Source organism: Leucopleurus acutus (genome assembly GCF_964270905.1).
Source record: "Leucopleurus acutus genome assembly, chromosome: 6".
NCBI classification, from domain to species: Eukaryota; Metazoa; Chordata; class Mammalia; order Artiodactyla; family Delphinidae; genus Leucopleurus; species Leucopleurus acutus.
This window is the reverse complement of record NC_139149.1, coordinates 56,660,208-56,687,629: the sequence shown is the minus strand read 5'-3', so window position 1 is coordinate 56,687,629 and position 27,422 is coordinate 56,660,208. Positions and strand designations below refer to the sequence as shown.

The window sequence follows — 27,422 nt, the reverse complement described above, 5'->3', positions numbered from 1 at the left end:
CCCTCATACATCTACCCCACAAACTCTTGCTATTCTGCCCAAAGATTCCAGTTTCCAACTGCTTCAGCTGCCCTAAACTGTGACCTCTGCCTCCTTAACTCAGCTGGACCACCACGCTCTGCTTCAATGCCAGCCTTCTATACTACAGTCAGGAAGTTATCCCCAGACAGAGATTCAGAGAATTGTGAGGCTCATCTCATGCTTTTCCTTTCTCCCAAAGGTTTACAGTCTTGTGCTGCCTGCTGTCTCATGTCTGAAAACAACTGCCTCACATTTTTTCCAGTTTTATGTTATTGACATAAGGGCTAGTCCAGTAGTCAGAAGCAGAAAATGTTCTCTACCCGGAATCCAACTCCACCCCATTACCACCCAACTCGCCACATCCTCTAGCTAAATGACTTTCTCTCAATGTTTTACTTCAAATGTCACTTCCTCAGTGAAGCTCTCCCACCTCCTCCATCAGTGAAATCAGGTCTCCCTTTTATACACACTTGTCCTATCCCTTCACAGTTATTTACTACAGTTTATACTTACACAATATTTTGGTTTGGAGACTTTGTTAATGTCATCTCACTCACTAGACCATAAGCTTTATAAGGGCAGAGATAGGATTACCTGGCTTACTACGTACCTTCCCTACTCCAAGCTCTAATACCTATCCCAAAGCCAAGCACACAGTGGGTGCTTAATGAGTACTCACTAAAGAAATAAATACATCAGATAAGACTATCTCTAAATAATACATGGTTGGGCTTCCCTGGTGGCGCAGTGGTTGAGAGTCCGCCTGCCGATGCAGGGGACGCGGGTTCATGTCCCAGTCCGGGAAGATCCCACATGCCGCGGAGCGGCTGGGCCTGTGGGCCATGGCTGCTGAGCCTGTGCATCCAGAGCCTGTGCTCCGCAACGGGAGAGGCCACAACAGTGAGAGGCCCACATACCGCAAAAAAAAAAAAAAAAAAAATTAAATAATACATGGTTAACAGTACACATAAAAACTTCTCCACTCTAAAGAAAGAAGGTATACTTCAATTTTCAAAACATGCTGCTCATGAGCCAGCATAAAGAACACTATTTAAACTATAAGATTTTTAAATAATTGATATATTTACCATACTATAAATTTGAACTAAAGGTTTAAAAATGAAATTATTTTATATAACAGTACAAATATACTTAATAATTCCAAGTTTTATAACTTAAACTCTACATCACTATAAAATCCTAGGCCACATGACACAAATGTTTAGAATAACAAAAATGAAGACACAAAAGTGGTTGCTGTTATTGTTTGGAAAAGGGGAAGTGGAATATAATTACGAATATGTCACACCAAATTTAGGAAACCTGGGTTCTAGTCCCAACTCTAAAATCAGGTAGTTGTGAGGTCTTAAACCAGTCATTTAATTTTTCTGGGGTTCAATTTCTTCATCCATAAACTAAGAAGTATTCTTAATAACTTCCAGCTTTAGCATTCTATTTAAAAAAATCTAAATTTTACTTTTAAGTTCTAAAATACACAACTTTTAAATTATTTTAGTAATATAAGTAAATTTTAACTTTCTTCTCTTCTAAATTTTACTCACCAGAAGTCAGATCTTTGTAGCTTTGTTGGTTTGTCAAAACCTGAGTAAGAACAGACCGCATTGCTCCTCCCATTTTAGTTAGATCTTCTAAAAAGGAAATTTGAGGTTCCAAAAGCTGAAGGACTTTGTTAAGGTCTTTTTCTGATGGTACATCAGCTGCTAAAAAAAATATAATCAACTTTCTTTAAAATACTTTGCTAAGAACAATATTTTATTCTTTAAAATTATGATGACTTAGATGACAGTATTTTATAATCAAAAAGTTAATATAAGAATTCTCTTTAGAAAGCAGGAGCCCACCAAGCACCCAGCCTAGGATAGACTTGTTTAGGAAGTCAGTCCTCTGAGAAAAGACTGATGGGGAAAAGAGATGAATTCATAAGGTATTAAACACTTAATTTGTGTAAGAAGCATTCAATTTAGGATCCTAAACTTCCAGATATATATATGTAATCATAAGATCATCTCAAAATTAGATAAACAGTGTTTAAGAAAAAAGTTAAGATCACTCTCTAAAATAAAAGGAGAAATGAAATATATTGAGATAGTATAAGAATATTAGGACAAAATTATGTCAGCTCTAAATTTAAACCTGTGCAGCAAATAACCCATCCACTATCATATTCCAAAAATACAGATTCATATTAGCTAGAGGTCAAAGCAACTAAAATGAAAAATACGGATGTTTTTACTAAAACAATTTTAAAATACCAGGCAAGATATGCTGGTAGAGGGGGAGAGAAGAAACCTGAACAGCAACTAAAAAAGAATATTTAAGAGGAAAAGAAAAAAAAAGATGTTTTAGAGAAACTGAGGTCTAAAAGGAAGAAGTGAATAGAGAGATTTAGAGCTTAGCCATAACTGGTTAAAAGAAGAATACATATAACGAAGCTAACAGGGGGCCTGTGTGCCCAGGAAAGGGGTCATCAAGTTCATTCAATATTTATTCAGTATCTACTACACGACAGGCACTGAGAAGCAGAACTAAATAAGACATAGTTCCTACCCCCAAGGAACTCACAACCTAGTTCAAAGATAACCTGTGAATGAAATTCTAGATAACTCTGAGTCATGGAACCCAAGCCAAAAAACCTTACTTTCTCAGTAGAAAACCAATACCGTATATTATTCTTCTTTATATTCTCCCCAATGACTTATGTAGTAACATAGTAGATATTTAATTAGCATTTGTTCTTGATTTCCAAGGGCTCTGACACAAGCTCTGGCACTGGTCTAAGGATGGTAGGGTGAAATGGGAAATGGAATTCAAGGCAACTGTCAAACCACAAGATTATCTGAGTTTCCATATCTCAGATTAGATGATTTCAAGTCCTTTCTTTAATTTTAAACAGTGATCTCTGCAGAAAGTAATGCAGAGATTTTGCATACACAGAAGAAATTAATGCTGAGCACAAGTGGTAATATAGAGAGGGAAACTTCATGAACCTAAGTCCATGAAAGTCATCTTAAGACAAAAAAAGTACTTCCATTCATTCCTTTATGTTTTCAGATAATGGTAACATAATTATCAAAGCTACATATGTATGTCATCTACCACTTATAACTGCTAAATGTCACCAAGGAAAAAATAAATATAATACACTCGTATGAATTACTCTTTGATTAAACTAATGGTAAGCTTTATGGTTCTCATAATAAATGATTTCTACCTATTACTTTTCTAAAATAGGACACTTGTAGTACAAAATGTAAACATCCAAAAAATCTGTTAACTAGCATATGAGAAATAAAATGGAAGGCAATTTCAATAACCCAGCTGGTCTCCACTTCCTTCATTCCAAAGGGAGAGCAGTTTGGGACTAAATCAAAATAATATTTCTTTCTATATTTTAAGACATACTCTCAGAGGAAGAGAAGTACTTGACAAAAGATTGTATATTTTGCTTAAAATGTAAAAGTGAAGAACTATAAGTATTCGCTCACAATGCAAATAACATGATAGTTCTAGAAATGATGAAGATACATATTTCTTCACACTTTTAGGATGGAATATAGAAGATAAACATGTGTGCCATAGTTTCAAATTGGATTTAAGATTTATAGAATTAAATAATTTAAAAGCTCTAAAAGTAATGCAAATGCAGTCCCTTAAATGATAAAAATGCAAGTATCACTAAAAAGGTAAAAGACATCATAAAAAGTTAACAAATTTGTTTCATACCACTAACTGATATCTGTAATTCACAATGTCAGACTGAGAACTTTAATAAATGTTATCTAAATACAAATATTTAACTAATGCATATTAATCAAGATTGTGACTAAATCTTAAAAGGTAAGAAGAATATCTGTAATTTGCATGTTTCTTTTCTCTTTTTAATACTATTAGGATGCTTACGCCCATGCATTCTACCGGTAATATGGGAGTGAGCAATTTGACCCTCTCATAAGTTATTATATACGGAGGGGAATAAAAATGTATAGACCTCTACAAAAAAGAGGGGGAGAGAGGGGGAGAGAAAGATATTGGTGAAATTTTTATCTTCTAAAAATCTAAGTTAAAGTCAAACATTTCCAGGACTTCTTCATTATGCTCTATTATAACAGAATCACAAATAAAGTCACTTTAACCCCATAAAATAATTATTTCCTCATCTGCAAAAGGCCAAATAAGTTTGATCAGAAACATTTATGATCCCAGCAGCAGAGACTGCCAAACTGTGCCTACTACAAGTACCAATGAGGTTATATAATTGATATTTAGTATGTTTTTATTTAGTCTCTGTATTTCATAGTCATCACATAAAAAATGTTAAGCAAAAAAATGGTATCTGAAAAAATTCACCTCATTATTAGTGCTAAACTTTGCTGAGAACTTAAAAAGAGTACTAATGAAAAGTGGATTAAACATACCTGGTTCATTATAGCCTTCTCTTAAGTACTGAATAAGACAAAAAATAAATCTTGGAAGAACAAATTCAGACATCATCAGTAAGTCTTTGGGGACACAGGGAATATTTGAACTTGATTTAATTTGATGCCTTTTGCAAAACCTGTAATATGAAAAAGAAAAGAATTAATGGCTAAGAAATCTATTACTTCTATTTACAATATCCATAAACAGAATGTGGGCCAATATCAAAGCCAATGTATTACTTTTATGATTTTTAAGGCACCAAGTTAAAAGAATATAGTTTTAATTGGTCTTTAAATAAAAATTGGCACTTAGGAAGATTTCTTCCTAATAAAAGACCATTCTAGTTAGATTCCAATTAGAATACAAAAACAAAATCTCATTACAGAGTTTATATTTTTTAACTACAATTTATTACTTGCAAGTATTACTTTATTACTTTTACCCTTTATAAACCATTAAGTACAAACTGATCATTCCCAAGAATTTGCATTTTCTATTCCTTAACTGTTTCGAACTTATTGCATTAATGAATAGATAAGTAATATCAATACTTAAAGTTTATTTGAAAAATTTATACACTTAAGTATGCACATTCCTTCTAATCTTATTTATACTTATTTTAAAGTATGGTTGGAATATTTGAGCAAAAATGAAATAAACTATTCTATGTTCAAAATCCAAACAGTCACAAATAAGGTATTTTGTGACCAAACACAAAATAACCACACTAAACATACAACATACCTAGAAAGAAACTTATTACGATGGGTGGAGAAACTATTTTAGCTGAAAAACGTAAGAGATCTGAATAGAGAAAAACTACATTCCCAAGTGGAAAAAACTTTTATTTTTCTAAAAAATGTCACTTCCACCAAACTTAATGACATTGGATTTAAATCCCAATGGGACTAATCACAAACTAATTCTAAAGTTCAAATGGAAGAATATATATGTTAAAAAAAATACAAAACTTAAAAAAAAAATTAATGACAGTGACCTAGACTTTAAAACATAGTATAAAGCTAACATAATTTAAGATCTGTAGTAATCTCTCTATAATGACCTATATGGGAAGATATCTAAAAAAGAGTAGATATATATGTATAACTGGTTCACTTTGCTGTACAGCAGAAACTAACACAACATTGTAAATCAACTATACTCCAATAAAGATTTTTTAAAATTAAAGTAAAATCTGTGGTAATGTGATAACATCAATGGACCACAATGGAGTCTAGAAATAGACTATGTTAATCATTGTGGGGGGTGGGGGGGGTAGAAGACTTTCAATAAATTGCTATAGGACAATTGATTCCATGCAGGAGATAAATTTGATCCTTATCTTACACCATATACAAACTATTATATATTCCATACAGATCAAAAATCAAATGTGAAAAAAATTACTAGGAAGAAAATAAACTATTCCCCTATATTATCTCAAAGAACAGAAGTCTAATAAGTAAGATTTGAAACCAAAAGTCATAAAAGAAAGATAAAAATTGGCTACATAAATCAAAAGTTTCTATGCAGAAAACAATTATTGTGTTACCAAAAAATATTTACAATAGATAAAACAGATGAAAGATTAATATCTATGATTTTTGACTCTAGAAAAATGGATTAAAAAAGAAAATAATTCAATAGAAAAATCAGCCAAAGTCATAAACAATTCACCAAAAAAGTGAATGGCTAAGAAACATATGAAAAGATGCTCAAGTTCTCTAATAATCAAAGAAATGAAGTTTATTAAAATAAAAAATGAATAAATAGAGAATCACCATTTTGTGATACCTACTAAAATAACTGACCCATGCAATGGAGCCATTAAAGGAAGGCTTGAGGGGAAATTTTCCACTTAGAGATCAGACTGTTACATCCTTATCAATCTCAGTATCATTAGAAGTGAGAAAAAATCAGATGCTATGATGCTTGTGAAGTACAGAGCACCATTTACAAAGAGATTTTACCAAACAAGTTGATCTTGAATGACACCAAGTCTCTAGAGCTAACTTCCATTTATAGGAAACATAAGAGATAAAGGAACAAGTTAAATGACACCACAAAAATAAATAAATAGACAAATCATGAATGTAGACCATTATACAGGACAACTGACTCTGTTTCTGCAACCTGTCAGTGGCAGGGAGAAAAAGGAGGTAGAAGGATCACTTATTAAAGAGGCCTGAGAAACCCAATAACTATGTGTTTACTGATTCTAACAAACCAACTTGAAACAGGCATTTTTTAGACAACAGGGGAAGTCCAATTAAGAACTGGGTACTAGTTCGTTACATGATTTTATTAGGTAAGATAATGGCACTGTGATTACGTAAGAAAATGTTTGTGGATATTTGGTAATATTAAGGAATTATCTTGTGTAGGTATGACAACAACATTGTGGTTATCATTGAATAGGAAAGTCTTGTCTTTTACATGTATCTATATAAATATTTATGAATAAAATGCTACAATGTATGGGACTTGCTTCAGAATAATCTGGTTGAGTGAAGGGAAGTAACTGGGAGTATACCAAGTCCAGCTTGAGTTGTTAATTGTAGAAACTGGGAGACTGATAAGGGGTTTTCTTATATTACACTCATTAAGCAGAATGTGGGGCAATATCAAAGCCAGAAAAGTACCTCTCCCTTCAGATTTTTAAGGTACCAAATTAAAAGAATGTAGTTTTAATTGGTCCTTAAAAAACATCACCAAATGGGACTTCCCTTGTGGCGCAGTGGTTAAGAACCCGCCTGCCAATACAGGTGACACAGGTTCGAGCCCTGGTCCAGGAAGATCCTACATGCCACGGAGCAACTAAGCCCATGCGCCACAACTACTGAGCCTGCACTCTAGAGCCCGCGAGCTACAACTACTGAGCCCATGTGCCACAATTACTGAAGCCCACGAGCCTAGAGCCCGTGCTCTGCAACAAGAGAAACCACCACAATGAGAAGCCCACGCCCCGCAACAAAGAGTAGCCCCTGCTCACCACACTAGAAAAGACCCAACACAGCCAAGAAAATAAATAAATAAATAGCACCAAAGGAGTTTTTTCCTAATAAAATGTCATATCAGTTGGGTTATACTCATTGCTTTTATATCTGTCTGAAATTTTCTGTACTAAAAAATTAAAAAATTTTTAAAAGAAAGGAAATATTCATATTTTTTAAAGATGAATACTGAAGCATGACACACAATGTTTGGGATTTGTTTGAAAATACTTTAGCAAAAGAGAAAAAAGGGCAAATGAGGCAAATGTGGCAAAAATCTTGATAAACATTGAGTCCAATGATGGGTATATGGAGGTTGAATGTTCTGCTGTCTCTACCTTTGTGCATGGTTGAAATTTTTGGTAACACAAACATGTTTTTTCATCTTGCAGGTTAGGGAAAATTCACTTTACTAATTCATTGTTGGAAAGCATGTTCAGAAACTTGTTATCATACACATGGAAGTGTAAATAGATCCAGTTTTGGGTGTCATTTTGACAATATCTACTAAAACTTAATGTGTTCATAACCCTAGCTTAGCATTTCTATTTCTAGTAATTTATTATACAGAAATAATCCTAAATTTGCAAGATATATCTACAGATATATTCACTGTACCACAGTTTGCAATGCAAAAAAGTTAGAAACAACTCACGTGTTCAGTAACAGAATAAAGATTAACCAAATTAGAGTAGATCAATAAAATACTTTGCATTTATTAAAAAGAATGAGGGAGATCAACAAGTACTGAAATAGAATTATATCCAAAATAAGTGAGAAAAGAATTACATAGCATATATATATATATATACACACACACACACACACGTACACACACATATATATACACACACATATATTTTGGAGAAAGAATAGAAAAAAATATTAATATATGTAAGGAGAAAAATATTTAGAGAAATGTACACCAAATTTTGCGGAAATTAACTGAAACTGGGTTATAGCATACTTTTACTTTCTACATTAATTCTATCTACAATGTTTGAATTTTGCATGGCAAATATACGTAAAACTGTGTAATCAAAACAAAAAAAATTTACTCCAAAAACAATAAGTTATGCCATTCATTTGGCTTTAGTTCCACAGTTTGAACATTAACTCTTAACCTTTTTTGACTCATGGACACCTTTGAGAATCTAATGAAAGTTATAACTTTCTTAAGAAAAATATACACAGGTGGTCCAGTGGGTAAGACTCTGCACTTCCAATGCAGGGGGCCCAGGTTCGATACTTGGTCAGGGAACTAGATCCTGCATGCATGCTGCAACTAAGAAGTCCGCATGCCCCAAGTAAGAAGTCCGCATGCCTCAACTAAGAGTCTGCATGCCACAACTAAGAAGGCTGCATGCTGCAATGAAGATCCCAAATGCCACAACCAAGACCTGGTGCAGAACGAATGAATGAATAAATAAATAAATAAATAATTTTTTTAAAAAAGAAAAATATACACAACCCCAAAAAATAAAACCAAGTGTTCACATACTACTGAAGTCTATCTACTCTTAAGACAGAGCTTCCAAACATCAGGTCAATAGATTACAGTGTAGAGACATGGATTTCATCAGTCCTCAGGCTGACAGGCAGCCTCCTCAGTTGTCTGTGTGTCCCATCCAAATATCATTTTCATATTTATCATATAATGAAAAAAATTAGAAAGTATTACACCTTAAAGTCCAAATCTTTATTTAAAGGGAAATAGAAACTTAAGAACTTCTTTCAGATGGGGTACACAAAATCTAAGTAAAATCAAAGAAATTTTTTAAATCCTACTCTATTTTAAAATGCTTTAAAGATTAAAAAAAAAAGAATCGGCTCTGTGAAACCTGTGGTGATCTAAGATAATTTAACTGAAGTGCTTACAAGCATGAATGTGAAGGAAAGAAAAAGGATAAAAGGAAAGCCAGAAGAGAAGAAAGGGAAAACATACTGGGGCACAAAGACTAAAGGATACAATGAAAAAGCAGGAAGAGAGAAAAGATTAGATAAAGGAGGGCACAGAAAGCTCTCTTAGACACTTTCTGTGTAGGAAAGAAATTAATTCAAAAAGAGCTACTGGACAGAGAGTGAAGAACATTTGAACGGTGTGCAGTGGGTTCAAGGAGTGACAATTCAACCTGGAACTAAGCTGAAGGAGCAGCAAGAATGGTCTAAGCAACCTAGGGACTGAGTTTACAAGAGTAACTATAAGATACTATAAGATCGACAAACAAAACTGGTTTTTGTATTTCACGCTGAGAAAATAGTGTGAGGAACTAAAGCATCTTACATATTACATAGCAAGTGCTCAATAAAGGCTTGGTGAAACAAAGATTTAATCTAATAGTAGAACTCCAAAAATGATTTCAAGGGCGTCCAATTAAAGGAAAAACAGAAACCCATTTAATGATCCCAGATTTTCAAATATGTTTTTAAGAACCACTATATGCCTGGCACTTAGGCCTTAGGAATAGAGGCCTTGCTCTCATGGAGGTAACTTTCTACTGGAGGAGGGGTGAGGGGTGAGGGAAAGAGGGCAGGGCAGAGGAGAGAGAAACAAAAATATAAATACGAAAAATACGCTCTACAAAAATAATATCACAGCACTATTTATAGAACGCAGCCATTAGGTGCCTTTAAATTCGGTTTGTCAGGGAAGGCCTTTCTGAAGAGGTGATATTTGGGCTACAGACCAAATGAAATGAAGAAGCTATGCTAGGCATGCAAAGCTCTGTGGGTAGAACATATTGTCAAGAGGTATGACAAATGCAACTGCATATAATCAGGTACTAAAGATCTCTCCCCAAGCGAACAGAAAAAGGGCTTTTTAGACAACTGGTATGGTTCCAAAGGAAAAATGGCAGGAAGTAATGTGTTTGCATTTGCAGTTCACAAGTCACAGATATTTTCTTCAAGGAATCCAATGGTTTTGAATGAGTAAGAAGGCTAAATATTTCTTAAAGAAACAGGATGTTATGGAAATAAATAGAATGGTCAAATAGAAGTATAGAAACAGTTGATAAAATAATCTCTTCAAATTTAATTTTACCTCAACTTTTTAAAAATTTTTCATTGACATATAACTGACAGAAGATTGCTCAAAAGCTAAGTGTGCAGCTCAATGAAGTGTCACAAACTGAACACACCCATGCAGGCACCAATCAGACCAAGCCACATAATATTACCAGCATTCCAGAAACCTTCCTTGTGATTCCACTGATACCAAATTTAAATGACTAAAAGCAGAGTTCATGTATGCTGAGAAAAAGAGAGCGGGCAGAATAGGACAGGAGGGAAAGGGATAGGATGAGAAGAACAGAGAAGGGAGGAAAGAAAAACGACCAGAGCGTTCTGGTCATCCATTTCCAAATTACTGAGACTTGGTTGGGGGCAGAAAGGCAAGAAGAAGCCAACTCAAATAACTCAACCACACATTTCAAAAATTAGAGAAGCATCTGAAATAAGCTCCCCTAAAAATCGGACTGTGGCATGTACATTACATTCCCAACTTAGCACAAATTACATACAAATACATGATTTTGCATATAATTTAAGGTAATTCATAGAGATCTCTGGAGAGTTATGCGTCCCAAATTAAAAGCCCCTGAAATAGCGGCTTTCCTGGTGGCGCAGTGGTTAAGAATCCACCTGCCAATGCAGGGGATGTGGGTTCGATCCCTGGCCTGGGAAGATCCCACATGCCGCAGAGCGACTAAGACCGTGCACCACAACTACTGAGCCTGCACTCCACAACTCATGCTCTGCAATGAGAAGCCCACGCACTGCAACGAAGAGTAGCCCCTGCTTGCCTCAACTAGAGAAAGCCCATGTGCAGCAACGAAGACCCAACACAGCCAAAAATAAAAACAAATAAATAAATAAATTTATATTAAAAAAAAAAGCCCCTGAAATATTCTCTTCTCTTCATTTTACAGATAGGGAAGTATCAGAAACACTAAATGACACACCTAACCAATAAAATTGTTAAAAGACTCCTGAAGATCACAAAAGGCATATCGTAAAGATATATTGTATCTAACTAATCTATGTATTTAATATGACCTCAGAAAAAATATCAGTAAGGAACAAACAAGATGATTCTGAAGTTCCAACAGAAAATTAAGAATAGCTAAGAAAATTCCGTAAAATAAGTATAATGAAAGTAGAATAGTTTTATCAGGTATTAACTTATTTTGAAGTTAAAATAATCAAAACAGTGTTGTTGGAACTTCCCTGGTGGTCCGGTGGGTAAGACTCCACACTCCCAATGCAGGGGGCCCGGGTTCGATCCCTGGTCAGGGAACTAGATCCCACATGCATGCTACAACTAAGAGTCCACATGCTGCAACTAAGAAGCCCACATGCCACAACTAAGAAGTCCACATGCCACAACTAAGATCCCACGTGCCACAACTAAGACCCGGCACAGAATGAATGAATGAATGAATAAATAAATAAATATTTTTTTTAAAAAAGAAAAAAGTGTTCAAAAAAAAGTCTTGTTATCTAGCTTTTAGGGAGCTTACATTCTAGAGAGTAGATGTTAATGATAAATGCAATTAAATAAACTATAAAGTAAACCAAGTGGAAGTTGGGACAGAAATTCACCTATATGTGTACTTACACCATTTCTCTAGATATACATTTCTACATCTTTAATATGTATGGCTTGATTAAGGTACAGATTCATCTCATGTCTAAAACTGTTAGATTACATGAATAGTTAAGAAACAAAAGGAAACATTTTAAATTCCATCTATGTAAGTTTAATATTATTTATTGGGGCCTAAAGTACTAGAAAAGTAAAAGTAAAATATTTATGAAAAGTTCTAAATTCAATTAGAGAAGGCATATAAGATCAGAAGATTTGAAAGCAAAATTACAGATGTCAATGTATTTAACTTTTAAGATAATAAATAAATTATAAATTGAATGCTTGAAGGCAGAAAGAAAACAATGTGGTAATGGTACATGAAAAGACGTTATCAATGGACAGATTAATTGCTGTGAGTCCACAAACAGAATCAAATATATGTGGAATTTAATTTATGACAAAGGCAGATTTCAAATCTATGAGGAAACATGGCTCATTCAGAGAAATGGTACTGAGATAAATGAATAACCAGCCAGTTTGGGGGTGGCAGGGGAGAATCTCCTCACACCTTACACCATGATAATAAATAAATAAGACCCATATCAAACTTCTACAGATGAAAAATACAACATTAGAAACAAAAAATATATACCTGATGGGATAACAGTAGATTAGACACAAGAAAGAAAAGATCAGTAATTTACTGACAAAGCAATAAGAAACTATACAAAATAAAGCATGGAGACTGAGAAAAAGAACAGAGTCTTTGTGAGGTGTGGGATAATAACAAGCAATATTGTATTATATTGGAATCCCAAAAAGGGGAGAAGGTGAGACAGAACAAACATGTGAAGAATGGCCAAAATTTTTCCAAATTTGTTGAAAACCATAAAATCACACATGTAAGAACTTATCAAACCCCAAGCATAAGACACTTTTTTTTAAGCCATACCAAGTCACATCATAATCAAATTGCTGAAATCAGTGACAACAAGAAAATCTTCAAAGCAACCAGAAAACGATCCATTATGTACAGAGCAACCAAGATACAAAAGATAGCAGACTTTTCATCAGAAATCACACAATCCAGAACACAACGGAGAGACACATTTAAAGTGCTAAAAGAAAACAAATCTGCAAATCCAGAATTCTTAACACAAAATAACTTTCTAAACTGAGGAGAAATAAAAACTTTTCAGAAAAAATTTAGGAAAATTCATTGTCATCACACCTGCACAAAAAATGAAAGTAAGTCTAATAAGCAGCCCTATGATAAGCCCACATTTTGAGAAACTGACCCTCCTATTAACAGCCATGTGGGTGACCCATCTTAGAAGTGGATCCTCCCATCCCAAGAAGCCTTCAGAAGACTGTAACCCCAGCCAAGATCTTGACTACAACCTCTTGAGAGACACTATGCCATAACCACACACCTAAGCCACTTCAGAATCCTTGGCATACAAAAAGTATAAAATAATAAATGTTTGTCATTTTAAGCTGCTCAGTTTGGGAGTGATTCGTTACACAGAAATAGATAACTACTAAAAATACTATCAACCAATTAGACCTAACAGAACACTACACCCTACAACAGCTGGATGCTCATTCCACTGCTCATAAAATGTCTCATTTCATTGTAGATTTTTAAGAAGGAAGCAGATATTATCAACTCAGAATCATATAATTAACTTAAACATACAGATAGTATTTCCAAATAATCATTGTATACATTTATCAACATATACATTGACTACATTGCATAGGATTAGCACAAGACAAATATTTCCAACACATATACCCACTCTCCATGCCCCTCCTGTTATTAAGAACTCAATTGAGGCCTCCTAACATTCATACATTGAAGTCTTAATTCCCAGTGTGACTGTATTTGGAAACAGGACCTTTGAGAAGGTAATTAAATGAAATCACAGGGTGGGGCCCTAGTCCAATAGGACTGGTGTCCTTATAAGAAGAGAAAGAGACACCAGGTATACAGAGAGAAGGTGGTCATCTGCAGGCCAAGGAGAGAGACCTCGGGAGAAACCAAACCCGCCAGCACCTTGATCCAGCCTCCAGAAATAAATTTCTGTTGTTTAAGCCCCCAAGGCTGTGGTAATATGTTATGGCAGTGAGTAGACTACTCCCTCAATAAGACATGACTGCCTAAACACACAATGGATCCAGTCTTATCACTGGAACTGAAATTAGACCAGACCAGAGATTTACGGCAATACCGACAAGCAGAAAATATCAAAAAAAGGATATATGGATCTTATCAACTTTGTGGAATTGAAGCATTTTAAACTGACATTACATAAAGTATGCTCTCAGACCACACATTAAACTGGAAATCAGTAACGGACATACCTAAAAAAGTTCCCCAAATTTGGAAATTAAATAACACACCTGTGAATAACACATGGACCAAAAATGAAAAAAAACCACATTGGGACAACTTTTTTGAACCTATCATATTTGCAAAGACCAGAAGTTTGGTGATATACTGTCCTGACCAGGTAATAAAGTGACGGATATTCTGATTGTACTGTTGGAGAGAGTGCAAATTAACATACCAAATATGAGGACTACCAAAAGTATAAATGCACATCCATTTGACCCAATAATCCATGGGAGATTAGAGTCAGGACTGCCTAATTTCTAATCTGGAACTCTTTTCCACCATATCTATGAAGACATTTTCTCAAACCACAGTCAAAGAAAGAATTCTCATATGGTGTCCAGATAAAAGAGATAAGCTGGAAGATGTAGGCTAGCCAAAATAATGAAATATTGTAATTCCCTTAGCTTTCAATGGTTTGAAGAAACAATCAAAGAGAATATCAAAATCAGGGCTAATTCAAAAAATCTGACCCAACGGGAAGTACAGACAGGCATCTGGCCAGGGAGCACAGCCTTGGGACCCACCCAACCAGCGGTGATTAAGAACCCAGCCTGCGACCCCACCCAATCACAGAGTCCAAACAGCTACACCACCCAGCCAGGGAACCCAGTGTGTGACCCTGCACAACCAGAGGTGATTATGGAGCCCAGACAGTGGCCCCACTTGACCATGGATCCAAGCCAGCAGCCCCACCCACCCAGGGAGCCTAACCAGTAGATTCATCCAACTATGGAACCGAGCCAGCAGGCCACTCCAACCTCAAAGCATGGGCAGTGGTCCCACCTCACTAGACATGCTGAAAGCAAATGCTGCCTGCTAGTGTACACTACCAGTTGGCCCATCCAGAATCCCAAACTGGGCTGACTGGAGGTCTCTCCCTGACAAAGTGAACCTAAGAAGACCACTTCCTCAAATGCACAGATGCCAACACAAGGACAGAAGGATCACAAAGAAATCAACTAAACCTGAAACCACCAAAAAATAATAAAGCTCCAATAACTGACCCTGAAGAAATGGAGATCTATGAATTGAACAACAAGGAATTCAAAATAATACTCCTAAAGAAGTTTTGTGAACTATAAGAAAACACAGATAACTGAAAATAGGGTGAAAATACATGAATAAAACAAGTGTAAAAGATATGGAAACCACTTTAAAAAATAAACGGAAATCCTAGAGCTGATGAATATAATGATTGAACTAAAAAATTTAACACAAAACTTCAACAGGAGACTTCAACCAAGCAGAAGAAAGAATCAGTGAACTCAAAGACAAGTAAATTGAAATTATCCAGTCAGATGAGCAAAACGAAAAAGAAATGAGAACGAATGAGGAAAGCCAAAAGGACTTATGGGAAAACAAAGAATCAGTATGTGGGGACTTCCCTGGTGGTCGAGTGGGTAGGACTCTGCACTCACAGTGCAGGAGGCCCGGGTTCAATCCCTGGTTGGGGAACTAGATCCTGCATGCATGTTACAATTAAGATTTCATGTGCCACAACTAAGAAGTCCACATGCCACAACTAAGAACCCACATGCCACAACTAAAAATCCCACCTGCCACAACGAATATCCTGTACACTGCAACTAAGACTTGGCACAGCCATAAATTAAAAAATAAATTAAAAAGGTTTTTAAAGAATCAATATATGGATTATGGGAATCACAAAAAGAGAAGAGAGAAGGGGATCAAAAGTTTCCTCAAAGATAAAATGGCTGAAAACTTCCCCAATTGGGGAAATAAATGGACATCAAGATTCCTGAGGCCCTGAAGTCCCTAAACAGGCTTAGTCCAAAAAGGGCTCGTTGAGACACATTATAACTAAGTTATCAAAAGTCAAAGACAGAGAGAGAAATTTGAAAGCTGCAAGAGGAAAGTGAATCATCACACAAGGGAGCCCCCATAAGTCTACAAGTGGATTTCTCAACAGAAATCTCACAAGCCAGGAAAAAGTGGGGTGAAATATTCCCCCAGATACTTTTTCCTTTCTCAGGGTTGCTTTGATTATTTGGGGTCTTTTGTGTTTCCATACAAATTGCAAAAGTTTTTTGTTCTAATTCTGTGAAAAATGCCATTGGTAGTCTGATAGGGATTGCATTGAATCTGTAGACTGCTTTGGGTAGTATAGTCATTTTCACAATATTGATTCTTCCAATCCAAGAACATGGTATATTTCTCTATCTTTTTGTCATCTTTGATTTCTTTCATCAGTGTTTTATAGTTTTCTGAGTACAAGCCTTTCACCTCCTTAGGTAGGTTTATTCCTAGGTATTTTATTCTTTTTGTTGCAATGGTAAATGGGATTGTTTCCTTAATTTCTCGTTCTGATCTTTCATTGTTAGTGTATAGAAATGCAAGAGATTTCTGTGCATTAATTTTGTATCCTGCAACATTCCAAATTCATTGATTAGCTCTAGTAGTTTTCTGGTAGCACCTTTAGGATTTTCTATGTACAGTATCATGTCTTCTGAAAACAATAACAGTTTTACTTCTTCTTTTCCAATTTTATTCCTTTTATTTCTTTTTCTTCTCTGATTGCCGTGGCTAGGACTTCCAAAACTATGTTGAATAAGAGTGGTGAGAGTGGACATCCTTGTCTTGTTCCTGATCTTGGTGGAAATGCTTTCACTTCTTTAACACTGAGAATGATGTTTGCTGTGGGTTGGTCATATATGGCCTTTATTATGTTGAGGCAGGTTCCCTTTATGCTGATTTTCTGAAGAGTTTTTATCATAAATGGGTATTGAATTTTGTCAAAAGCTTTTCCTACATCTACTGAGATGATCATATAGTTTTTATTCCTTAATTTGTTAACATGGTGTATCACACTGATTGATTTGGGTATACTGAAGAATCCTTGCATCCCTGGGATAAATCCCACTTGATCATGGTGTATGACCTTTTTAATATGTTGTTGGATTCTGTTTGCTAGTATTTTGTTGAGGATTTTTACATCTATGTTCATCAATGATATTGGTCTATAATTTTCTTTTTTTGTGATATCTTTTTCTGGTTTTGGTATCAGGGTGATGGTGGCTTCGTAGAATGAATTTTGGAGTATTCCTCCCTCTGCAATTTTTTGGAAGAGTTTGAGAAGGTCTGGTGTTAGCCCTTCTCTAAAGGTTTGATAGAATTCACCTATGAAGCCATCTGGTCCTGGACTTCTGTTTCTTGGAAGATTTTTAATTACAGTTCCAGGTTCATTACTTGTGATAGCACTACGTAACACCATACACAAAAATAAACCCCAAATGGATTAAAGACTTAATGTAAGACCAGACACTATAAAACTCTTAAAGGAAAACATAGAAAAAACACTCTTTGACATAAACCACAGCAAGATCTTTTTTGACCCACCTCCTAGAGTAATGAAAATAAAAACAAAAATAAACAAATGGGACCTAATGAAACTTAAAAGCTTTTGCACAGCAAAGGAAACCATAAACAAGATGAAAAGACAACCCTCAGTTTGGAAAAAAATATTTGCAAATGAAACAACGGACAAAGGATTAATCTCCAAAATATACAAACAGCTCATACAGCTCAATACCAAAAAAACAAACAACCCAATTAGAAAATGGGCGGGGGTTCCCTGGTGGCGCAGTGGTTGAGAGTCTGCCTGCCGATGCAGGGGATACAGGTTCCTGCCCTGGTCCGGGAAGATTCCACATGCCACGGAGCAGCTGGGCCTGTGAGACATGGCTGCTGAGCCTGCGCATCCAGAGCCTGTGCTCCGCAACGGGAGAGGCCATAATAGTGAGAGGCCCGCGTACTGCAAAAAAAAAAAAAAAAAAAACAGCAAGGGAAAAACAAATAACATATAAGGGAATCCCCATAAGGTTAACAGCTAATACTTCCACAGAAACTCTGAAAGCCAGAAGTGAGTGGTGGACATATTCAAAGTGATGAAAGGGAAAAACCTACAACAAGATTACTCTACCCAGCAAGGGTCTCATTCAGATTCGACAACCTTTATAGATAAGCAAAAGCTAAAGGAATTCAGCACCACCAAACCAGCTTTAAAACAAATGCTAAAGGAACTTCTCTAGGCAGGAAACACAAGAGAAGGAAAAGAACTACAATAACAAACCCAAAACAATTAAGAAAATGGTAATACAAACATACATAACTACCTTAAATGTAAATGGATTAAATGCTCCAACCAAAAGACACAGACTGGCTGAATGGATACAAAAACAAGACCTGTATATACACTGCCTACAAGAGACCCACTTCAGACCTAGGGACACATACAGACTGAAAGTGAGGGGATAAAAGAAGATATTCCATGCAAATGGAAATCAAAAGAAAGCTGGAGTAGCAATTCTCATAACATACGAAATACACTTTAAAATAAAGACTATTACTAGAGACAAACAAGGACACTACATAATGATCAAGGGATCAATCCAAAAAGAAGATATAACAATTGTAAATATTTATGCACTTAACATACGAGCACCTCAATACATAAGGCAAATGCTAACAGCCATAAAAGGGGAAATCAACAGTAACACAATCATAGTAGATGACCTGAACACCCTACTTCCACCAATGGACAGATCATACAAAATGAAAATAAATAAGCAAACAGAAGCTTTAAATGATACATTAAACAAGATGGACTTAATTGATATTTATAGGACATTCCATCCAGAAACAACAAAATACACTTTCTTCTCAAGTGCTCATGGAACATTTTCCAGGATAGATCATATCTTGTGGCGCAATTCAACCCTTGGTAAATTTAAGAAAATTGAAATCATATCAAGTATCTTTTCTTGACCACAATGCTAAGAGACTAGATAACAATCACTGGAAAAAATCTGTAAAAAATACAAACACGTGGACGCTACACAATACACTACTAAATAACCAAGAGATCACTGAAAAAATCAAAGAGGAAATCAAAAAATACCTAGAAACAAATGACAATGAAAACACAATGACCCAAAACTGATGGGATGGAGCAAAAGCAGTTCTAAGAGGGAAGTTTATAGCAATACAATCCTACCTCAAGAAACAAGAAACATCTCAAACTAACAACCTAACCTTACACCTAAAGCAATTAGAGAAAGAACAACAAAAAAAAACCCAAAGTTAGAAGAAGGAAAGAAATCTTAAAGATCAGATCAGAAATCAATGAAAAAGAAATAAAGGAAACAACAGCAAAGATCAATAAAACTGAAAGCTGGTTCTTTGAGAAGATACACAAAATTGATAAACCATTAGCCAGACTCATCAAGAAGAAAAGGGAGAAGACTCAAATCAATAGAATTAGAAATGAAAAAGGAGAAGTAACAACTGACACTACAGAAAAACAAAGGATCATGAGACATTACTACAAGCAACTCTATGCCAATAATATAGACAACCTGGAAGAAATGGACAAACTCTTAGAAAAGCACAACCTTCCGAGACTGAACCAGGAAGAAACAGAAAATCTAAACAGACCAATGACAAACACTGAAATAGAGACTGTGATTAAAAATCTTTCAACAAACAAAAGCCCAGGACCAGATGGCTTCACAGGTGAATTCTATCAAACATTTAGAGAAGAACTAACACCTATCTTTCTCAAACTCTTCCAAAATACAGCAGAGGGAGGAACACTCCCAAAAACATTCGACGAAGTCACCATCACCATGACACCAAAACCAGACAAAGATGTCACAAATAAAGGAAACAACAGGCCAATATCACTGATGAACATAGATGTAAAAATCCTCAACAAAATACTAGCAAACCGAATCCAACAGCACACTAAAAGGATCATACACCATGATCAAGTGGGGTTTATCCTAGGAATGCAAGGATTCTTCAATATATGCAAATCAATCAATGTGATACACCATATTAACAAACTGAAGAATAAAAACCATATGATCATCTCAATAGATGCAGAAAAAGCTTTCAATTAAATTCAATACCCATATATGATAAAAACCCTCCAGAAAGTAGGCATAGAGGGAACTTGCCTCAACGTAATAAAGCCCATACATGAAAAACCCACACCCAACATCGTTCTCAATGGTGAAAAACTGAAACCATTTCCTCTAAGATCAGGAAGAAGACAAGATTGTCCACTCTCACCACTATTATTCAACATAGTTTTGGAAGTTTTAACCACAGCAATCAGAGAAGAAAAAGCAAAACAAGGAATCCAAATCGGAAAAGAAGAAGTAAAGCTGTCACTGTTTGCAGATGACACAATACTATACATAGAGAAGCCTAAAGAGGCTACCAGAAAACTACTAGAGCTAATCAATGAATTTGGTAAAGCAGCAATATACAAAATTAATGCACAGAAATCTCTTGCATTCCTATACACTAATGATGAAAAATCTGAAAGAGAAATTAAGGAAATGCTCCCATATATCACAGCAACAAAAAGAATAAAATACCTAGGAATAAACCTACCTAAGGAGAAAAAAGACCTGTATGCAGAAAACTATAAGGCACTGAAGAAAGAAATTAAAGATGATAGAAGCAGATGGAGAGATATACCATGTTCTTGGATTAGAAGAATCAACACTGTGAAAATGACTATAATACCCAAAGCAATCTGCAGATTCAATGCAATACCCATCAAACTGCCAATGGCATTTTTCACAGAACTAGAACAAAAAATTTCACAATTTGTATGGAAACACAAAAGACCCCGAATAGCCAAAGCAACCTTGAGAAGGAAAAACGGACCTGGACGAATCAGGCTCCCAGACTTCAGACGATACTACAAAGCTACAGTAATCAAGACAGTATGGTACTGGCATAAAAACAGAAATATATATCAATGGAACAGAATAGAAAGCCCAGAGATAAACCCACGCACATATGGTCACCTTATTTTTGATAAAGGAGGCAAGAGTATATAATGGAGAAAAGACAGCCTCTTCAATAAGTGGTGCTGGGAAAACTGGACATCTACAGGCATAAGAATGAAATTAGAACACTCCCTAACACCATACACAAAAATAAACTCAAAATGGATTAAAGACGTAAATGTAAGGCCAGACACTATCAAACTCTTAGAGGAAAACACAGGAAGAACACTCTATGACATAAATCACAGCAAGGTCCTTTTTGACCCACCTCCTAGAGAAATGGAAATAAAAACAAAAGTAAACAAATGGGACCTAATGAAACTTAAAAGCTTTTGCACAGCAAAGGAAACCATAAAGAAGACCAAAAGACAACTCTCAGAATGGGAGAAAATATTTGCAAATGAAGCAACTGACAAAGGATTAATCTCCAAAATTTATAAGCAGCTCATGCAGCTTAATAACAAAAAAACAAACAACCCAATCCCACTACTGGGCATATACCCTGAGAAAACCATAATTCAAAAAGAGTCATGTACCAAAATGTTCATTGCAGCTCTATTTACAATAGCCCAGAGATGGAAACAACCTAAGTGTCCATCATCGGATGAATGGATAAAGAAGATGTGGCACATATATACAATGGAATATTACTCAGCCATAAAAGAAACGAAATTGAGCTATTTGTAATGAGGTGGATAGACCTAGAGTCTGTCATACAGAGTGAAGTAAGTCAGAAAGAGAGAGACAAATACCGTATGCTAACACATATATATGGAATTTAAGGGGAAAAAAATGTCATGAAAAACCTAGGGGTGAAACAGGAATAAAGACACAGACTTACTAGAGAATGGACTTGAGGCTATGGGGAGGGGGAAGGGTAAACGGTGACAAAGCGAGAGAGAGGCATGGACATATATACACTACCAAACGTAAGGTAGATAGCTAGTGGGAAGCAGCCGCATAGCACAGGGAGATCAGCTCGGTGCTTTGTGACCGCCTGGAGGGGTGGGATAGGGAGGGTGGGAGGGAGGGAGACGCAAGCGGGAAGAGATATGGGAACATATGTATAGATATAACTGATTCATTTTGTTGTGAATCTGAAACTAACATACCATTGTAAAGCAATTATACTCCAATAAAGATGTTAAAATGAAAAAAAAAAGATTACTGTTAATTAAAGAAAACCAGACATGTCAAGTTAAAAAAAAAAACAAAAAAAAAAAAGATGAAAAGACAACCCTCAGAATTGGAGAAAATATTTGCAAAGGAAGCAACTGACAAAGGATTCATCTCCAAAATTTACAAGTAGCTTGTGCAGCTCAATATCAAAACAAACAACCCAATCCAAAAATGGGCAGAAGACCTAAATAGACATTTCTCCCAAGAAGATATACAGATTGCCAACAAACACATGAAAGGATGCTCAACACCACTAATCTTTAGAGAAATGTAAATCAAAACTACAATGAGGTATCACCTCACACCTGTCAGAATGGCCATCATCAAAAAACCTACAAACAATAAAGGCTGGAGAGGGTGTGGAGAAAACGGAACCCTCCTGCACTGTTGGTGGGAATGTAAATTGATACAGCCACTACGGAGAACAGTATAGAGGGTCCTTAAAAAACTAAAAATAGAACTACCATACGACCCAGCAATCCCACTACTGGGCATATACCCTGAGAAAACCATAATTCAAAAAGAGTCATGTATCACAATGTTCATTGCAGCTCTATTTACAATAGCCAGGACATGGAAGCAACCTAAGTGTCCACTGACAACTGAATGGATAAAGAAGATGTGACACATACATACAATGGAATATTACTCAGCCATAAAAAGAAATGAAATTGGGGCTTCCCTAGCGGCGCAGTGGTTGAGAATCTGCCTGCTAATGCAGGGGACACGGGTTCGAGCCCTGATCTGGGAGGATCCCACATGCCGCAGAGCAACTAGGCCCGTGAGCCACAACTACTGAGCCTGTGCGTCTGGAGCCTGTGCTCCGCAACAAGAGAGGCCGTGATAGTGAGAGGCCCGCGCACCGCGATGAAGAGTGGCCCCCGCTTGCCACAACTAGAGAAAGCCCTCGCACAGAAACGAAGACCCAACACAGCAAAAATAAATTAAAAAAAAAAAAAGAAATGAAATTGAGTTATTTGTAGTGAGGTGGATTGACCTAGAGTCTGTCAAACAGAGTGAAGTAAGTCAGAAAGAGGAAAACAAATACCGTATGCTAACACATATACATGGAATCTAAAAAAAAAAAAAATGGTTCTGAAGAATCTACGGGCAGGATACAAATAAAGATGCAGACGTAAAGAATGGACTTGAGGACACGGAGAAGGGGAAGCTGGGATGAAGTGAGAGAGTGGCATGGACATATATACACTACCAAATGTAAAACAGATAGCCAGTGGGAAGCAGCCGCATAGCGCAGGGAGATCAGCTCGGTGCTTTGTGACCACCTAGAGGGGTGGGATAGGGAGGGTGGGAGGGAGACGCAAGAGGGAGGAGATATGGGGATATATGTATATGTACAGCTGATTCACTTTGTTATACAGCAGAAACTAACACACCATTGTAAAGCAATTATACTCCAATAAAGATGTTAAAAAAAGAAAAAAGAAAAAAATGACAATGAGGCATCACCTCACATCTGGTAGAATGGCTTTTATTCAAAAAGACATGAAAGAACTAGTATTGAAGAAGATGTGGAGAAGGGAGGACTCTTGTTCACTGTTAGTGGGAATGTAAATTGGTACAGCATTATGGAAAACAGTATGAGGTTCCTCAAAAAATTAAAAATAGAACTAGCATATGATCCAGCAATCCTCACTTTTCAATCTATTTGAAGGAAATTAAATCACTATCTGAAAAAGCATCTGCATCCCCATGTCCACTGTAGCACTGTCACAACAGCAAAGACACGGAAACAACTCAGTGTCAGCTAAAAGATGATGGATAAAGAAAATGTGATACACATACAATGGAAAAAATCATTCTGCCATAAAAGAGGGAAATCCTGCCATTTGTGACAATATGGACGAACTTAAGGGGCATTATGCTAAGTGAAATAAGTCAGAGAAAGACAAATATTGTATGATCTCACTTGTAAGTGCAATCTAAAATAAGCTGAACTCAGAGAAACAGAGAGTAGAATGGTGGTTGTCAGGGGCTTGGGAGGGGAACATGGATTGTTGGTCACAGTGTACAAACTTCCAGTTGTAAGATAAATAATCTCTGGCGATCTAATGTACAGCATGGTGACTACAGTTAACAATACTGTATTATATACTTGAAATTTGCTAAGAAAGTAGATTTTAGTTCTTACCACGAAAAAAAGGTAACCATATGAGGTGATGAATGTGTTAACTAAACCTTACTGTGGTAATCATTTTGTAACATATACATCATGTTACATGTATATAACAATCATCATGTTATATACTTTAAATGTATATAACTTTGTCAATTATACCTCAATAAAGCTAGAGAGGAAAATCTAGGTTGCATGGCCCTTCTAATTAAATGACAATGAGAAATTCTCTTGCTTTAAGAATCTATTATATATAGTATTTTAATACCAGCATTAAGGCTAACCCTTTCTAACCTCTTCCTAATCTCAATGTTTAATCCCTTAATACTCTCTAGAGCTTTTTTTGGTCTTAAGGAAAAAAAAAAAAAAAAAACTTTCATCACCTTGAAGTTTCAGATTAACTTGAATTCATTTTCTATTAGAAATAAGGTAATATAAAATATCTATCAATAATCTATTTCTTAATGTAGATAGTGGTACATGAGTGTTCCTTCTACTAAAATTCTTTATACTGTATACATACATTTTATACATACTTTCCTGTGTATGTAAATTTGATAACATAAAAAACACTGACTTACTTATACAGATACTCAGAATCTGAGTTAAAACCCCTATTCAGTATTACTTCAAATAAACCTAAGGCAAGGCATCACTTCCCTCTTTCTCAATGAGAAGGGTTAACCTTAATTGCCAGTGTTAAATTTCAGTGTTATAAAAACCTAAACTTCTTTTCTTTTAGAGTACCTAACTGCAAGATGGATAACTGAGCAGATGATAAGAAATATAATTACCAAAACTATGGTAAAACATTAAGTTAATAATCTCAGAGATAAAGAAGAACACCTACCTTAAAGGATTTTTTCTATTACTGTTTAAAAAATAAACTATATCTCAGGGGATCTTTTGACCAGAATTATTTAATAGGTTCCTCTTTCTCTTTCTTCCTTACTTCATCCTCTGCACATATATATATACACAAACAACACACATAAATTCATGCGGAGTTCAAAGAAACTAAGTTCCGTTATAGAGAAAAAAGAAAAAAGTGTACTTACATTTTAAGAACCAGCACATCTTTGTAACCTACCTGACAAAAATACTCTGCTCGTAGCTTACAATAAACCCTGATCAATGATAGTGAGTCATTTGCTAGACAAAATGGAACGACGTCAAAAATTGTCTGCCTCTTGCCCAGCTCCAGTCCTCTATGATCTCTGTTCACCAAAACTGTTCCCCTCTCCTGGGTTCCTTATCTCAGCTTCTGGCAGCAACATTTTCTCAGGCATCCGTAAGCAGTTCCTCCCTCTCACCTTTCAAACCAGAATTCAAGTGACTAAGTGATTTTTAGTTATGCTTACACTAGTGTATGATAAGAAAAAAGAAAATATTAAAGCCAAACACACATCTGTTGAAAATTTACATTCTTTCATAGTATTTTGGTTTGGATGAGATCTCAAGTTATTTATTTAAGTTAATAGTTATTCACAGGCTTGCTTATAATTTTAATTAGTTGGTTTAAAGTAGGCATTTTTAGATCCACAAAAATCCACAACTCTATTATAGAAGCCAACATTTTTTTCTTAAAGGGCCAGATAGTAATATTTTAGGCTTTGAGAGTCATACAGTTTCTGTCAGTACTCAACTCTGCCTTTGTGAAGTGAAAGCAGCCATAAACAATATAACTAAATGAATGCAGTGTGTTCAAAAAAACTTTTTTACAAAAACAAGCAGCCAATTCCTGGGAAGTAGTTCGCCAACTCCATATACTAGAGGAATCCAAAGGATATATAGCCATGTAATAGAAAAATGCAAGTCTACCTATTCATTAATCAAATTAATCCATAATCCACTGATCTGTTAGTCAATGAGGCCAGTGCTCTTAGATTATGAAAGTATTTAAAATACAGTGATCTCAATCACTGCTTAAAAAGTCTAAGATACATCTCAACTACAAAATGAAGGGCTGATAGTAAATGATCTCTAGGGTACATTCTAACATTAAATACTACATGTGCATTTAAAAACAGGCAGCCTGGGGACTTGCCTGGTGGTCCAGTGGGTGAGACTCTGCACTCCCAATGCAGGGGAACTGGGTTTGATCCCTGGTCGGGGAACTAGATCCCGCATGCATGCCGCAAATAAGAGTCTGCATGCCACAACTAAAAAATTCCCACATGCCACAACAAAGATCCCGAGTGCCGCAACTAAGACCCGGTGCAGCCAAAATAAACAAACAAATAAATACATAAATAAATATTTTTTAAAATAATAATAATATAAAAAAATAGGCAGTCTAGCCTCTTCAATAAGTGGTGCTGGGAAAACTGGACAACTACATGTAAAAGAATGAAATTACAACACTCCCTAACACCATACACAAAAATAAACTCAAAATGGATTAAAGACCTAAATGTAAGACCAGACACTATAAAACTCTTAGAGGAAAACACAGGCAGAACACTCCATGACATAAATCACAGCAAGATCCTTTTTGACCCACCTCCTAGAGAAATGGAAATAAAAACAAAAATAAACAAATGGGACCTAATGAAACTTAAAAGCTTTTGCACAGCAAAGGAAACCATCAACAAGACGAAAAGACAACCCTCAGAATGGGAGAAAATATTTGCAAACCAAGCAACTGACAAAGGATTAATCTCGAAAATATACAAGCAGCTCATGCAGCTAACTATCAAAAAAACAAAAAACCTAATCCAAACATGGGCAGAAGACCTAAATAGACATTTCTCCCAAGAAGATATACAGATTGCCAACAAACACATGAAAGAATGCTCAACACCACTAATCATTAGAGAAATGCAACTCAAAACTACAA

At 35.7% G+C, this 27,422-nt stretch overlaps 1 protein-coding gene across 5 annotated transcripts in view; it reads right to left on the bottom strand.

Annotated features, from left to right (window-relative positions):
- UBR3 (ubiquitin protein ligase E3 component n-recognin 3) overlaps positions 1-27,422 on the bottom strand; it is a 232,759-nt gene that overhangs the window by 184,236 nt on the left and 21,101 nt on the right. For 4 of the 5 annotated variants that reach the window (XM_082840764.1, XM_082840766.1, XM_082840767.1 and 1 more), the window contains exons 2-3: positions 4,458-4,597; positions 1,584-1,742 (exon numbers count right to left, since the gene is read on the bottom strand). In XM_082840764.1, coding sequence (XP_082696890.1) covers positions 1,584-1,742; positions 4,458-4,597 — 299 coding nt within the window. The remainder of the gene's footprint in view (positions 1-1,583; positions 1,743-4,457; positions 4,598-27,422) is intronic. The other variant, XM_082840765.1, reaches the window with a different exon arrangement.